Source organism: Uloborus diversus, chromosome 9, assembly GCF_026930045.1.
Source record: "Uloborus diversus isolate 005 chromosome 9, Udiv.v.3.1, whole genome shotgun sequence".
Lineage (NCBI taxonomy): Eukaryota > Metazoa > Arthropoda > Arachnida > Araneae > Uloboridae > Uloborus > Uloborus diversus.
The window spans coordinates 60727326-60744174 of record NC_072739.1 but is presented as its reverse complement, the minus strand read 5'-3'; the positions used below and the strand labels follow the sequence as shown (position 1 = coordinate 60744174).

The 16849-nt window shown below is 33.6% G+C and overlaps 1 protein-coding gene across 1 annotated transcript in view; it reads right to left on the bottom strand.

Annotated features, from left to right (window-relative positions):
* LOC129230257 (acidic mammalian chitinase-like) overlaps positions 1-16109 on the bottom strand; it is a 26676-nt gene extending 10567 nt beyond the window's left edge. Inside the window, 7 exon segments of the mRNA XM_054864657.1 lie at positions 2508-2520; positions 4638-4741; positions 9201-9376; positions 9379-9456; positions 10287-10409; positions 12644-12716; positions 16065-16109. Coding sequence (XP_054720632.1) covers positions 2508-2520; positions 4638-4741; positions 9201-9376; positions 9379-9456; positions 10287-10409; positions 12644-12710 — 561 coding nt within the window. The 5' untranslated portion in view covers positions 12711-12716; positions 16065-16109.
* Between the last annotated feature and the right edge of the window lie 740 nt (positions 16110-16849).

Genomic DNA, 16849 nt, shown 5'->3' with positions numbered 1-16849 from the left:
AAACTATTGTCTATCATCAGCGCACATACGGGTATTTGATCAATCTACGCGGCCAAAAGTCAATTTTACAGAATGTTAAATGGTTACAAAAAAATTATTTGAGTCTCTAGAGGTCAGGTGTGAAAACATAACCCCGCCCCTCCCTCCTCTTGTCTATGCGCCATTCAGTCGAAATTTGATCGTCGCAATCGGTACATGAGTCAGTCATCGGCATTGTTCCATGACAAACGCCAACTTTGTCAACGATTATTTATTACTTTACCAACTTTTCACAAATAAGTGTGATGTATTCTCATACAGCAAGTAATTATTGTTAAGATTGATTTGGGTTTCCTTTATTTTTGATAATTATTAAGCTGAAATTAAGTATTGCAAGAGTTACATTTTTTTTGCTATTATTTTTGTTTAATTGGACATTTCAAACACGAATAAAGTTAGATCATGCTATAAATCATTATTAGTTCAAAAATTTAAAGGTCTTAGTAACAAATAATCAAACAATTAGCCGCGGAAAAGCGCGGATAAGGATTGTATACATATTTTGAATGTTTTTGCTCAAAATAACCAAAAATACTTATTTATATTTAAAGCAATTTTCAAGACTGTATTTTGGTTGTAGGTTCCCAAGGCATTTCAGGGGTGAGAATTGTAACCCGTAAATACTTATACGATCGCATTCAAAAACTAAATTGCCTAATTTTGAACAAAAAATAAATTTTCTAAGAGAAGAACTTCTTTTGGGTGAAAATTATACAGAAGACCAAACTGAGAGCTTGAAACGCAATTTTGCGGCATTTAAATCACAAATCAAACAACGGTGGTCAAAAGTTCATAAAAAGGAAGACATATTTCTAAAATACAATTATTCATGGCTAGAAGGAACGTTTGAAATTCCTGTGTTTACACAAAGTCGACCAGGCGGACCACAAAAGTTATTTCAAAAGTCAAGTGAAAGGACCAAAAGGAGGAAGACTCAGGATGTTAGGTCTACTGTGGAAAGAGACATTATCATACATGCTGCCCAAGTTAAGTTGCGAAAAAGTGGTAAAAGAGATGCTTCTGATATACTCAAAGACATCACAAGCACGCCAACACGAGCAACAGAGAACAAAAGATCATTTTCTGAATCAAGAAATGAGAAAAAGTCTCCTCTTACGCCATTAGAAGCGTTGTCAATGTTTGTTGAAGCCGATTTAACTTGTCAACAATATGAAGTTATAAGAAATGCTAATAAGAAGTTTTTTCCTTGTTACACCCTTTTACAGAAAGCGAAAAAAGAATGTTACCCACCTACAGAATCGTGTAAAATAATATCCACCAGTGCCGAATGCGATTTACAACCTTTGATTGATCATACTGTTACGTTTTTTGTAACAGTTTGGAAGAAATTTTAACAAGATTGAATGAACACGAGCGAGAAAGTCTAAAAATTATTCGTAAATGGGGATGTGATGGCTCCCACCAGTCCCAATTTAAACAAAAATTTGAAATTGATGATGACTCAGACGCGAATATATTTCAGAACTGCTTCGTTCCCTTGCGGCTAGTTTGTGGCAAGGAACGCGAAAGGATATTATGGCAAAATCCAACACCTTCTTCTCCACGTTTATGTCGTCCTATAAGATTTCGCTTCGTCAAAGTGACCATTGATATTACGGAAGAAGAAATTAGTTACATAGAAAATTCAAAAAAGTCACTATATGCAACAGAAGTGAACTTGAATGAGAAGAAATTTTTAGTGAGTCATGTCTTCGTCATATCCATGGTAGATGGCAAGGTGTGTAACGCTGCAACTGGCACAAAATCCACAAGTCGATGCTACATATGCAACGCAACTTCAACCGAATTCAATCGATTGGATGTTACGAAACAAATTAGCTCTGAGGCTACAGAGTTTGGGCTTTCAGTATTACATGCTAGAATTCGGATTTTTGAAAGTATTCTCCACCTCGCGTATAAGTTGCAAGGTAAAAAGTACCGTCAGAGGAAAATCGAAGCGGAAAAAAAGATGGAAAAAGATAGAAAATTGGAAATACAGGCCAAGTTTCGAAAAGAAACTGGTTTGTTAGTGGACGTACTAAAGACTAATTTCGGAAATACCAATGACGGGAACACGAGCAGGAGATTCTTTGAAGACCCTAAATTGGCTTCAGAAATTACGGGTATCAGTTATGATTTAATATACAGATTAAAGGTCATACTAGAAACTATCGAAACTATCTCAAGCGAGCATTTAATTGACTCTGAAAAATACGACATTTATGCTTTAGAAACTGCTCGCTTATACGTCGAATTATATCCTTGGCATCCAATGACACCAACGATGCATGAAATTCTTATCCATGGGGCAGTAGTGATAAAAAAAACGCATTGTTGCCGATAGGGCAACTTTCGGAAGAGGCCGCGGAGGCCCGAAATAAACATTTCAGGGCGTACAGGCAAGACTTTGCACGAAAATTTTCTAGAGAAGAATGCAATAGAGACATTTTTAATCGTCTTCTTCTTACTTCAGGCCCTCTTCTAAGCAGCATGAGAATGGTAAAAAGAAGAAAACTGTACAGTTTTTTTGCCAGAAATATTAGCTTTGCTAATGTCTGCGACGATGCCTGATTCCGAGTCCTCGGAGACCGAGGAATGATAAAAAATATAAATAACTAATTTTATAGTTATACTAATGTAACATTAACTATTTTTTAATTATACTAATGTAACATTAATTAATTTTGTAATTATACTATAATTTTTCAATAATAAAATGATAAAAAGATAATCATATTGTTTTAAAATTCTATTTCTATCGTGTTCTTCTATTGTAACTTGGATATTTTAACAGTAATATATAGTTATGAATGAGACATCTTTTTTTTTTTTCATTTAGAGTTGATATAAGTCATAAAATAATTTTGGCTGCGTAGATTAGTCAAATACCCGTATGTGCAGCGCCTTTTTGCCAGTTTTATTAGCTTTTGTGGAACATAATAAATTGGCAAAATTCTGTTTTATTAATCTACGTTAGTTCTAAAATTACTTTTAGTCAACGTTTTTAAATATTTTTTTTTGAAATTTTCAGAATTTAGTTCATTAACAAGTTGCTGTCAACGTGGATAGATCAATCTTGATGCTGAAGTGAATTAAAAATTTATCTTCATGCTTGCTGGTCGTATATTTCCAATTTATTTCTATTTTTAGCAAAAAGTAGTAGATTAAATCAGTTGTGTATCACACGACAGGTTTATTTATTGCAATCACGATGATAAACATGAACAACATTTTCTGGCAATGTTGAAGAATTGGGAACAGCTTCATACTGATTATGATTTCGAAAAGGAAATCCTTAAAAATTTAAAACGTTTGATGAGTCGCTAATTTCATGGTTTTATGAACAGCGTGGTTATTTAACTTTGCATATAGAACTCTGAAAAGTTTTATGCATTTCTCTTTCTTGTATATCTGTAGAGCCACACTAACGTGTCCAAAAATTGTTATTTTCAGGTTTTTCTGCATTGCATGAAGAATCCTACTCCGCATGAAGACATAACAACGTGATTCTGTTAAAAAAAAATTATATTTATTTATCGACTAGCAGTGCCCGCACGGCTTTGCCCGTAGTAGAAAAATTAAAAGGTCATTTGATTCGCCTGTTTATTTACAAATAATGGATGATGAATTTTTCGCCAATTTGCTATATTCATTTGCTTGCCCATGTTACGGTTCCACGTTATGATAATTTCGAAAAAAGTTCGTCCACGTTGTGATAATTTGCTCGGTAAAATTTTCTTAAAATTGGGATATTAAAAGAAGAAAATCGAATTTTCAAAAAATCGCTTCGAGGTGCACACCCCCACGCTACAAACTAATTTTGTGCCAAATTTCATGAAAATCGGCCGAACGGTCTAGGCGCTATGCGTGTCACAGAGATCCAGACAAAGAGAATTTTACCTTTCTTATTAGTAAAGATGTTTTAAAAGCACGAGTCTCAACCTTCGTATACAGTAAACAAACGTTTTTACGTCCGTCTACAAAGTTGTAAAAATGTGACTTACCTTAGTCTAGCTTTGAGTTAGAGATATTTTTTTGGAACGCATATAATTTGACAGCCTATCTCTTTGGTTAAAACGCAATAGGCCCCCGTCATATCATGACCCCCGGGCTATTTTCTAGTTTTATTTCACCATACTGGCATTTTTTAAAAATATATGTAGGAACTAGGGCAATGAATTTGTTTTATGTCTGTTTTGAATCAAATGTTAGCCTGTTAGGTACGCATGTTAATTGCTTTCAAGTTATATTTACTATATGACACAGAACACATTTTGTGAGATTTATTATTTCTAAGCCTCTTTACAATAAAGATATAGTTTGCATAAAGAATTATCAGTTATTTTATACGTAATGGACTTAAATATAACGGTATGTCGAATTAGTTATTTGTTTTTGTTTGTTATGTGACCTTCTGTTATTTATAACTAATGATATTAGATGGTTTTCAGAAAAAGCAATATTACTACTTTTACTTAAGTCCTGACATGATTTGCTGTATGTAACCAAAATTTGAATGAATATTTAAAGCTTTTTCAAAGCTAATGTTTACAAACATTGCTGATTAGCTCTATGGAAAAGTTGAAAATATTTCTTACTTGGCGACTCCTGGAATGTCGTATGCTGTGTCAATGGTGTTCTTACCAGCAGAAACAGCAGCTGACAGCAATAGACCGTGAGGGGCGAAAGCTTCTTTCAGTTCCTGATTTAAAAAAAAAAGCGTAATAAAAGTTAAAATGACGCCATGTTACTAGTTTTTCCTAATATTTTAAAGAGTTTTAACAAAAATTATGTAATAAGTTGGTTAAAACAATATTAATAATAAGTAATAATGGTAGATAATAGTAAAATTTCACCATTGGGTCATTCCATGCGAAATGAGCAAATCAGCTGTGGCAGACATGTCACAGTTTTCAATGAAAATTTTTATTTAGGTAAACCATACATATCTATGAGGGAATGCAAAGTATGGAAGTTTAAAAACTGTTTGTTGCTTTGTTATTGAAATTAGAAGTTGATGCTTACGCTAAGCCAAAATTTTCAGAGTCCATTGCTACTAGTTTGTGACTCAATAACTCCCATAAGTTATAAACGTACACTTAAAAAATAAATATTTCCGCATTCTATAAACAATTCTCTATTGAGAAAGAGCAAAGTAAAATTTATTCGGATCTTTTTTTTGAATCTAAGATATTAACAAAGATTGAAACTTAGCCAATTTACTTCAGATTTTAGATCACTCTTCTAGCTTTTTTAATGAAAAAATAACAGTAAAAGTGATTCAGATTGAAAAACTATCTATAACTAACTATCTGCTCTAATTTAGTAAATGTTTATGAATTTCTTGATGACGAAATAGCACTTTAAAAAATCGAAAATTTCCAAAAATTTCATTTTTTCCTCTGTTTCAGATGTTTTTTTGAAGATGAGGGAATGCTCTAAATTTACTCAATTTTTTTAAGAAACATATTGAAGTGTCTTTTAGATGCTACTAAATTTTAATCATTGGTATCAGCGTATTTTTGTTACTAGAGTAACTTGAACTAAGGTAAAATTTCATTAGTTACTTCTTTTTATTTTGTAAGGTTAGCAAAACTAACCATGTCTTTCGTGTTTCATTTTCTCAAAAGCATGTTTATGAAGTACAGTTTCAAATGTACAATTTTTTTAATTGAAATAAATGTTAGTTTTACTTGCTTTTGCATCATATAGTCGTTTATCTAACTCTTTGAATTCTCGTAATTTCAGCATAAGGGTCAATCCATACAGATTCCACACATGTTCCATTTTCAGTATAAAGTATTATATAGGGCACAATATACGTAATTTAAGAAGGTGCCATGACGTTTTCACACTTTTTATTTCTGTTTTAGTGTGTGAATTGACTAGCAAAATTGCTTAATTTCAAAGGACCTGTATCTCTTTTACAAACCAAATACAAAAAACAATATGTATAACATGTATAGTACTTGAACGGAATATTCAATTGGCCAGGAAATTTTATTTTTAATTCCATCCCCTTTTGGTTTATAGGGGTCAAAAATGTCATTTTCGTCATTTTTTTTTCGATTTTTGAGGGGCCTGTAATCTATAAAGAGATGCACAAACACACAGCAACAGTGGCATATTCTTTTTAGCATGGTTCCAGTGATTAGTTTTTGTCGTGTTTCATTTTGTGTTTTCCGTCCCATACGTGAGTTATCCCCCTTTGAAATGAGTAAAATTTTTACATTTGGCCTTGAACTTAACCTGTTGCCATTATTTTAATTATTAACTAACAGCTACGTAACTCAGCATGTGAGACTATCATCTTATGCACTTTAACATCAAAGCGTTAAATTAACTGTCATAAATGTAATTCAAATAGATTTCGGCCAAAATGCAAAGGTCTAAAAGTCCCATTTTTGACTCCAAAAATCACTTTTGATGACCTCTAAAAAAATCAAAGGTCCAGTTGAGAGAAACAATATAAGTGGTTTTGAACATCTTTCATATGCAGCTTTTAGGAATAATCGAGCGCACCCATCCGTCGAACCTGTATGGATTAGACCCATAAAACAAAAAAAAAAAGCTATTTTTCTGAATTTTATTTTACGTTTGGAAATCAAAAACCAATTTCGAGTTTCTTCAAGCAAATAGTAGAAACAACACCTCTATATTCTTGTAAAATTTTAAAGTTGTCGGAATTTTCCCTCATTTGAATTTTTGTTTGTATGTGATGGGGAAAATCATCATTTTACAAAATGTCACCAAGTTAAAAACTGATTTTGAAGACAAAGGAGTTAAAATAAAACTTCAAAAGTAAGGTATTTCTTTTATGATACTTAGCACATTATTGGGTATTATTTTCATCAAAGCTAATGCATTCCTTAAAGATTGAGATTAAAAAATAAAATGCTTAATTATGAGAAAATAGAAATATTTTCAGTTTTTGAAACTCGGTTAAAAGTTAACTATAATAACTTTGAAAATTTCACTGATATCAGATTAATTACCCTACTCCATAGATTGCAACAACATATAACTTTTTATGTTTTCATTAAATAGTCAATAAGATACAAGCCTTCAAAAGTGCAACATTCAGCATTTATGAGAATGCTGTTCAATTTGACCATTTTTCAATCGCATGTAACTATTCAAATAAAAAGTTTTAAGCAAAAATATTTTAGATATTTTTATATAGGCATAAAAGGAATCTGTATACCAAATTTCATAAAAATCTGTTACCATGCGGCCACCACTTTTTTTGCGAATTTTGCTCATTTTGTATGGAATGACCCCATTAACGTCAATCAAGAATCTTTTGAAGAACTGTATGTTTAAAAATATTACGCAGTAGTTATCACGACATTCTTCAATATCTTTTGAAGAACTGTATGTTTCAATATTACGTAGTAGTTATCACGACATTCTTCAATTTCTTTATCTTTCAAAATTTTCAAGGAATGCCACTTTCTTGGACCCGCCTGAATCCAAAGCCTGATATGCATCAGTTCCTATATGAGGGCTATATGTATACCAGTTTTTCTCTGAATTCCTCGCATTATTTTCTGAGTTGCAAAAGTTAGAATTAACAAGACAAGAGGAATCTTTGATCGCGCCAGAATTCCTTGCAGCGATTGACGCCAAATGCTAATCAGCAACTGTTCTCATTGAAGCCCACCCGTGAGTCAGTTTTTTGTTCAAAGCCTTGTATTATTTCTTGAGATATAGCAATCATGATTGACGAGAAAAACGTTTAATTACGACACTGCTATTAAATGCATTTCGAGTGATTACTACCAAAACAAAATCAGCACCTGTCCCATTCAGCGACATGCAAACCAATTTTTGTTTCAATCCTTGCATTACTTCTTGAGCTATAGTTGTCATGCTTGTCGTAGCAAAAACTTTCGGTGATTGACGCCAGAAAAAAACAGTACCCATGTATATCCGCATTTGTACCAATTTTTAACTAAATCCATGAATTAATGCATGAAATATAACAGCCATGCTTAACGGGGGGAAAGCGTTTGATTGTGGTCCGCCCCCCCTCGAGTGGTTGGCTACAAAAACTGATCAGCAGCAAATGACAAAGGAGCACTGTTGTGCATAAAATTCTGCGCGATTCCGTGAGATTCATTTTGAGCTAGTGTAGCCTCAAAAAACAAAACAAAAAAGCTCACATACTTGGTACACAGACAGACACATAGACAGCATTTCGGAAAAGTTATGAAAATGAGGTTCAATATGATTTCCAATATCTCTCAAACTGTGAAAATTTGTCTAAATTCGAGAATTTTCATGAATTATTTAATTTTTTTCTCTCTAAATTTTCGATATAGAGGACAGTAATAGGGTACATAAAATATAGTATTCACATATTTGTGACATCCAAATAAAAAGATGTAGAAAAAAAATAATTGGCGTTAACTGACTTTGAATAAAAGTACGTAGGGGTATCAAAAGTAAGGTAACAAGAGCTCTGACGAGTGTGCAAATTATCCGTATGAATAAAAATCCCTCTGAAGGTAACGGAAACAATCACCGCATTCAAACGGTGTCTGTAGATGGAGCTGGCAGGCCGGTAACATGACGAAATTTGAGTTAGAAGATGTCCGCCTTGACGGAAGCATGGTCCGCAGTTGAAATAAGAAGTGTGATACGGTTTTTTGCGTTTAAAGAAAAATTCTCCAGCTGAAATTCATCGCCAATCGGCGGAAGTGTACGGTACCAGTGTTATGTCCGCAATGCCCGACCGCATACGGTCACAACTACGCGAGATTTGTTAGAGCGTTTTCGTTGGCAGATCTTGGACCACCCTCCTTACAGTCCCGACCTCGCACCAAGTGATTTCCATCTCCTCGGACCGTTAAAAAAACACTTGGTAGGCCTGCATTTCTTAACTGATGCTGAAGTTCAGCAAGCCGTCTTGATGTGGTTGCACAACCTTGACGCTGATTTCTTCCGTGCCGGTTTCGATGGTTTGGTGTACCAATGAGACAAATGCTTCGATAAGCATGGTGACTATGTAGAGAAGTAATATGTACCTGTGCCTTCCTACACTGTACATATTTTTTTAATTCCTGAATAAACGTTTTCTCTGATTGGGCTTGTTACCTTACTTTTTGATACCCCTTCGTACAAAGATATATGATAAATAATATGAAAACGATTCTTACCTTCAGTAGCGTGACGAAGTTCTGTTTGTCAGATGGGGCTCCTCCACGATTGGCTGGATATTCCCAATCAAAGTCCAATCCATCGAAGTTGTACTTGAGGCAGAAATCGACGACACTTTTCACGAATTCAGCCCTGGAAGAAGGATTGGAGGCCATCTGAGAGTACTTGGTCGATCCTCGTTCCATCCTCCGATGGCAATCAAAGTGCTGAGATGAGGATTGTTGTTCTTTAAGTTGTTGAATCTCTCGAAAGCACCTGAAGGACGAGAAATAATTTTTAGATGATTATTATTTAGGTTTTTATCAGTAAATCGGCGTAAAGCGCTGTACCTCACCTTCTAAGTTACGATGAGCCCGCTCAAAAAATCTGCACTCTAGTGTCTACTTTTCAAACTAAGCAGTCTCCGCTTAGTGTGATAACTTTGGGGAATAATGGTTTTGAAAGCGATAACCGATTGATAACCAGTAAACGAACCACGAAAGTATGTAAATTCACCAATATAAGTCAGGCATACTGACTTTCAAAACAAAATGGAAAAAACTCATGTTTTGGCACTTCCGTTAGGTACTTCTACGTATGATTCTTGTTTCTAAAATTTTCAAATATTTTTTAAAAACCATCATTTTATGACTGTCAGCAATATTTCCTAAGACATTTATTTATAAATTAAGCGTAGTCATAATGTTTTTTAAAGTCATCCTCATCGTAGCGTTTCAACACTTTAAATGTATTCCTAATTTTATCATTTTTAGGAGGGTGCTCAAGAGCAAATTATTTTTCAGCTGACTCTTCAGTTTCATCATCCGTTTCTTTTGCTAGAACGGTCTGAAAAGCAGAGTCCAGTACTCGACCTTTTGCAGTTTTTTTTTTTTTTGAAACACAAACATAAAAAAATATGTGAAGTATTTCAAAAAAAAAAAAGAAAGAAAAGAAAAGAAAAGATAAGAAAGAAAGAAAGAAAAAGGGAAAAAGAAGGAAAGAAAGAGGAGAAAAAGAAAGAAAGAAAAAGAGAGAAAAAAGAAAAAAAAGAAGAAAAGAGAAAAAGAAAGAAAAGAAAAAAAAGGAAAGAAAAAAGAGAGAGATGCCGTAGATCAGATGGGTGCAGAGGTTGGCGTCAATGTGCTCAATCAAAAACTTTCCATCGCCATGACGATAGTTGGCCCAGCTGCCCAAATAGCAAACGACTTTGTACTTCTTGTTGTTGCGGTCTAAAGGAACAAGGAAAGTTATGAGAAATTTTGTCAGATTAGTTGTAAGTTTGAGACACTGATACTGTAATACAGTGAAACCTTGGTTTTACGTTTCTCAATGGACTGGGTTAAAAAACGTAAAGTACGGGAAAACGTAATGTACGGGAACTACATAGAAACCAAAGATCAAAGAGAAAGAAACTAAAGGTTGTAAAAATGACTCTTTTAAGACGTATAATATCTATATTTTACTAAAAGAACATTGTTATACATCCATTTTAGATCATTTTAACACATTTAGTTGCGAATCCTGACGTTTAGGTTGAAAATAGTCCAAAAAAGTGGATTGTTTATTTCGTCATTGAGTTTAAAATAAATGCAGCATCTTCAAGGATTGAAGTAGGGTTTTTTTCCTGGTCTTTATGAGAAAGAAAAGTGTTGCACTATTTGTAAGCTCTTTAATGCAATATTGAAAGAAGGGACAGGCTGTGCTACCGGTTCTTGTTCATTTTCATTGACGGACGAAAAGTCCATAAGGTCGACAGTGGATGGACCAGTAGCATTTCTGTTTTCATAGATTAAACTTTCAACAGCCTGGATTAGCTTTAAAAAAAATCACGAAAGGAAACATATTGCTCAGTTTAGAACATTTTTTTTTCATTCCCAGGAAAAACGTAAAATGCGGGAAATTCAAAAATAACTAACTTTCCATCCGGGTTAAACTAACATTATAAGTATGCGGAAAAACTGGGACCTGGTGAAAGAGACGTGAAATGCGGGGAAAACGTAGATTCAGGAGACATAAAATCGGGGTTTCACTACTCATATTATTTTGAAGTCTATCCATAGAAATTTTCTATGGAAGCTTTTCTGAAAAATTATTAGAGATCATCAGTCTGAACAACCATAAATGAGTTGGAGACAGATGTTCTCCCATTGAAAGCTGAGATTATCTTCACACTGGTATTTAAAATTTAATTTGCGCAAATGCGAGAGTCCACAATCATGGTGTGGCTCATCTCGTAAAATGATTTGTTTCAGACACTATCAGCTACCAGTGTGAAGGTAATCTCAGCTACGATTAGAGAATCTCTGTCTCCAGCGCAATTATTGCTATTTTAGACTGATAATCTCCAATAAGAGTGAAACTGCCCTATCCGGATGTTTCAACCGGGTTGTCGGTATAAAGTTTTTATACCTCGAATTCACAACAAGACTTCGTGACAGCAATATATTTGAAGTTTCACACGTTATTTAAACGACAAAGTGAGTGAGTTTCATAAGACCCGCCAGTTTTCCCGTAATCCAATTAAATACAGTTTATTCGCATATTGGAGGACAGTCAAGTTATTCTGTTTTTCTTAGGAAGTTTGCTGGAGACATAAATGAACAAACCAATGAAATTAAATAATAATAACATTATTAATAATAATAATAATCCTCATATAAATAATTTCCGATGATAAAGTAACCCGCGTGCTTCAACAATGAAACTCGAGCCACGGCATGATAATTTGATAATATGTTTTGGTAATGTTTGACAAGCATGGAAAAGCTTTATTGTAACATGGCTGAACTCGATCCTGCGACTTAACAGTTTTACTGGTAAGACTGTCATTTTAGGAAAACGAAGGAACCAAAATAATTCGCAACTCCAATAAACTGCGCAATAAACTGGGGGCGCTGCAACCACCGTCTAAGGGCGGATGAAAAAGGTAAAACAAACAAATGCTCATGCTGTAACTTATAACTTGCTTTGGAGAATAGTGAATGAAAGTAATTTATCATAGTGTTTGTAGAAAGCTTTCTTTTCTATTGGTCTGAAATTACATTACACTATAAACTATCTGAAGCCTGTAATTTACCCCAAAGAAAACACGTGGAATGGAATGTTTTACCTTTTTCGGTAGTATTGTAAATCGCAGCAAGGTAGCGTATTAGAGCTCTGGAGATGCGAATTGGCGCTATCTACTGAAGTTTAGGGTTAATCCACTGGTGTTAGGGTTAAAATTTCAACTATCAAAATATCACCAAACAGGTAATTGCTTCGTTCAAATGTAGAAACAATTTTCACCCGTCATACCATGACGGGCGACTTTCTGGGTAATGATAATAATAATACATATAACAATTAAAACTTTTAGCTGTGAAACTTTAAAAAGTTCTTTCACATAAATGGTTATCTGGACTAAGAAGAAGTATGAGTAAATGGTTAAACCCCCAGGACAATAAAAAGAAGCAATTATTCTCACCTCTACTGACAGCTGAAACAAAAGCTGCTGACACCAGCAGCACCAGGCAAAGTTCTTTGAGATACATGTTGTCCTAAAAATAAAATCCGCTTAGTAACCAAGTAATACAAAAATGGATGTTTCAGACAATTAGAGTAGAAAACATTTAGGGTAACTGCACCAGTAACAAAGGTCCGGTAACATAGAGTCATAAGCTTGGATTTGAATAATAAGCCTCTTAGGTGGGTAAAACTGATGTTGCTGTGACTCATGAATACGGTGCAATCATCTAGTGTTATCAGAGTGAATTTTATGAGCCAGTTGGTATTTGCAGGGTGTCCTGAAAAAGACTGACTGTTTTCAAAAAATTATAACAGGAGAACGGTTAATGATAAAAAACAAATTCTTGCAGAAAATTCATGTGGTGGGCCCTAAATTTTTTCCCTCAGAATTCCAAATTTTAGTTCAAAAATGTTTTAATAGATGGCGCTGCACATAGTTCGCCGGTAAGTCAAAAAAAGAAGAATTGAAATTCTCCGATTTTTTCCTCTGATTGCGACATGGGATTACAGTCGACGATTGTTTGAAAATATTGTTTTTTTTTGTTCATTATTTTCTAAAAATTATGATCTAATATATATATATATATATATATATATATATATATATATATATATATATATATATATATATATATATATATATATATATATATATATATATATATATATATATGTGTGTGTGTGTGTGTGTGTGTGTGTGTGTGTGTGTGTGTGTGTGTGTTTTTTTTGATGTACGGGCTTATTATCTGCAGCGTCATCTGTTGGAAAAAATTTCAACTAAAGTTTGGAATTCTGGGGGAAGAAATTTACGACCCACCACATGAATTTTCTGCAAGAATTATTTTTTCATCATTTACCGTTTTCCCTGTTATTCATTTTTAAAAACAGTCAGTCTTTTTCAGGACACCCTGTACAAAGCAGTGGTGGAAGGTTATGAACAGCTACCACGAGGTGAGCTGGGGGTTTCATGTTCATTTAAATTTAATAAGGCTTCAGTTCTAAAAACAAATAACTATTGCACATTTTGAAGAGAAAAAAGGGAATTGTGTCCATTACTTATCCTTTCCTCATCTTTTTAGCCTGACTGTTACTGGGTATCATCATATTTTTCGGTGTATGTTTCTGAGGATCAGACCTTTTTTGCGAAATTGAGCAAATAAAAATAGAATTATCTAGTTTCAGAGAATCCAAAAGCAGCAAAACGTTAGATGAGATGTAGTTGCATGATAGAAAAATAGTTTAAAAGGCTAAATACATTCAAAGGCTCGGAAAATTGAGTTAACCGATGTCTTAAGCATGTCTGTTATTGCTGCCGTTACCCTAATTCTAAACGATTGGGAGCTCGGTCTATCGAATTGTTCGGGTTAGAGAAATCATATAATGCTTTAAAACATGCCCTGTGCGTAATAACAGATAGAACGCGAATGAAATGATTACAAACGTTACACTAAAGAGAGAAAGAGCTTATAGTGAAAACTATTGTTTATTTAATTGCATTAAAACTGTAAAAACAACTCAGAAACTTTCCGGGAAAGTAATGGGCAGCTAACGTGCCCTTTGTGGCAGTAACATATCTTTTAAAAAAACAGAAATATTTTCTACTAAAATTGAGTAACCTTCCTGAAATTATCCTGGAATCTTTTTGAAGAATTCAGAAATCTCCCCGTTTAAAGCCAGTCATGTCTTCGAAACCTTCAGAGAAAACTTAGGTACGTTTAAAACAATAGCTTGGAAACTTCCTGATTTACCAAGAAAGCTTCTAAAGCATAATCGCAACTACAGCCAAAGCTAAGACCGAATTACAAGTAAGAACAAGCGTCTCAATTGCCTGCAATTCTTGCAAAAGCTACGGAATCCAGTGACTTATTCGCTCTCATTGGGAGTGTAGTCAATCTGGACGAACTTTAATAGAACTGAAGCCGACACAATTAATAAATACGCTCAGTTAATCTTTTAACTGGTAGTTAAAAATATTTTCACAACAGTGAGAATTCTGTTTTCGTGCAACTTGTAGCAATTCAGGAAACTTTTCAACAGAGATACTAAATTTTCAATGGAAGTTGGTGAACACCTGTGAAATCCTGAAACGTTCAACGGAAATAATTAGTTTAGATTTTGATGTGCGGTTTCTTGTAGTCTTTTTTTTTTTTTTTTTAATCCAGTCCTTTTATATTTCAGCGTGGCACAGTTTCACCGACACTTAATTCCCCAGGGATTCTAAAATATCATCAAATACAAAACTCAAAATATTTTTAAAAAATACTGCAGTTATTTTCCAACGAAAATCACTGCAAACTAAAATATTGCTTTTAGTTGCAGTCTCGAGTATACAGCCGTGGTCAGGTAAAGAGCAGTAAATGCAAATACTTCTTTTTTTTATGTTTTTTTTTTCTTTTTTGTTATCTATTATATGTTAGCTTCATTGTACAAACTTGCCTATTTGGTTCCCGCTCAAAAAAAAAAAAAAAAAAAGTCCGAAAAAACCTTAAATTTTAACATTTTCCTATCGTTAGTATTGAATCCAAAGCGTGTTTTTCCAAATACTTCGAAAGCTCATTTCATCAGATATTGTTGTTTACCTGCCCACGGCAGTATATACAGTACAACCTCTATTAAAGGACACCTCTATTTAAGGAACATTTTTTTCTGGTCCCAGTTCCTTTGAATAGGGACTTAAATGTATTTACCTCTAATTAAGGGATGGTCACAAAGCAAAAAATGATGTACACGCATATGAAAAAGTGAATTTACTGGGATTCAAGTTTCACTTTTCCTCTAAAAATTAATTGAGGTAAGTTTGACATAAACATATGTGAAGGAAACAAGTAATGTATTATAAAAAAAAACTTGCTGAAATTAACATGCATGATTTTCCCTCTCAAAAATTTATTCAAATAGGTTCAGGTTCGACGGTGAGTGAACAGCAACTAATTAGCTTTGTATATAAAACTTAAAATTTGATCATAATTGTCATTCACATAGTATTACATTGTAAATTACATAACATAAAGCAAATATATGTAATGAATTACTTCAAAATCATTTCTGTGTGCTGCAAAATTTTGCCATTACAAAGTTTTTGATTAAATTTTAATTTATAAAATTACATAAACTTAGAAACATAAATAATTGAACTTTATTTAGCATGTATGAAACATTTTCAGTGTCCAATCATAAGTGTTAATCGTTAATGTTTGTTTTGATATTATACTACTAAGTACACGGCATGCCTCAATTCATCCACCACTAAATAAGGGACAAAATGTCTGGTCCCCTTAGTGTCCCTTATTGACAGGTTCTACTGTATATCATTGCTGTAAAATATTTATGAAATTTAATATTACTTAATTCGAAACTTCAATACAAAAGAAGTTATTTACCTGCGTCCCTGTCCAATTTTCAGCAACGCTAAGAAATCACTGCAGCTGACTTTATTTATAAATTTTTTATTATCTGCAGTTGTGGTGGCATTTTCGTAATCAAACGCGAAGCGATAGTGCTATCTATTTTCTTATTCCTTATACAGGTTCGTGTAAGAAATTATGTATGCACATTAGGGTTATGTCTTTTTTTTTTTTTTTTTGCAATTTTTACTTAGTAGCTAAAAAGCTATTATCATGCCCGGATCTACGTACCCTTAGGTTCAATGCTTGGGGAGGGCATGGGAACTGGGGGGCCAGTGGCCCCTAGAGGCATGGAAATCCAATACACAGTTAAGGACCCTGCTGAGTTTTTGCAGGGGCCCAAAATGTAAAGATCCGGGCCTCACTATTATTATAGTTGAGTTTGAAAAACATTTTTCCGCACCAACCTATTTTAAGTTTGGTCTACTGCATGAACAGTTTCATCAGCTTGTAACAATTAAACAAGAAGTTCCGTCCAGAATTGAACGAGCCTACTTTCCCGTAAACCAATATCGACTTTCAAGCAGTGGCATTAATCAATTATTTTTTCAATTGCCTTGTTAATTTATTAAAAAAGTAATTGCAATTAAATCAATTGCAATTAAATTAATTTCAATTAAACTATTAATTGCACTTTGCAATTGATTCAATTGGATTAATGTACGGTAATCGTTCCTCACGATTAAAATAATCGCAATTAATTTTTCAAATTGTTTTATGAAAATATTAAAACTAACAATTAACTTTATGTATCAATAGGT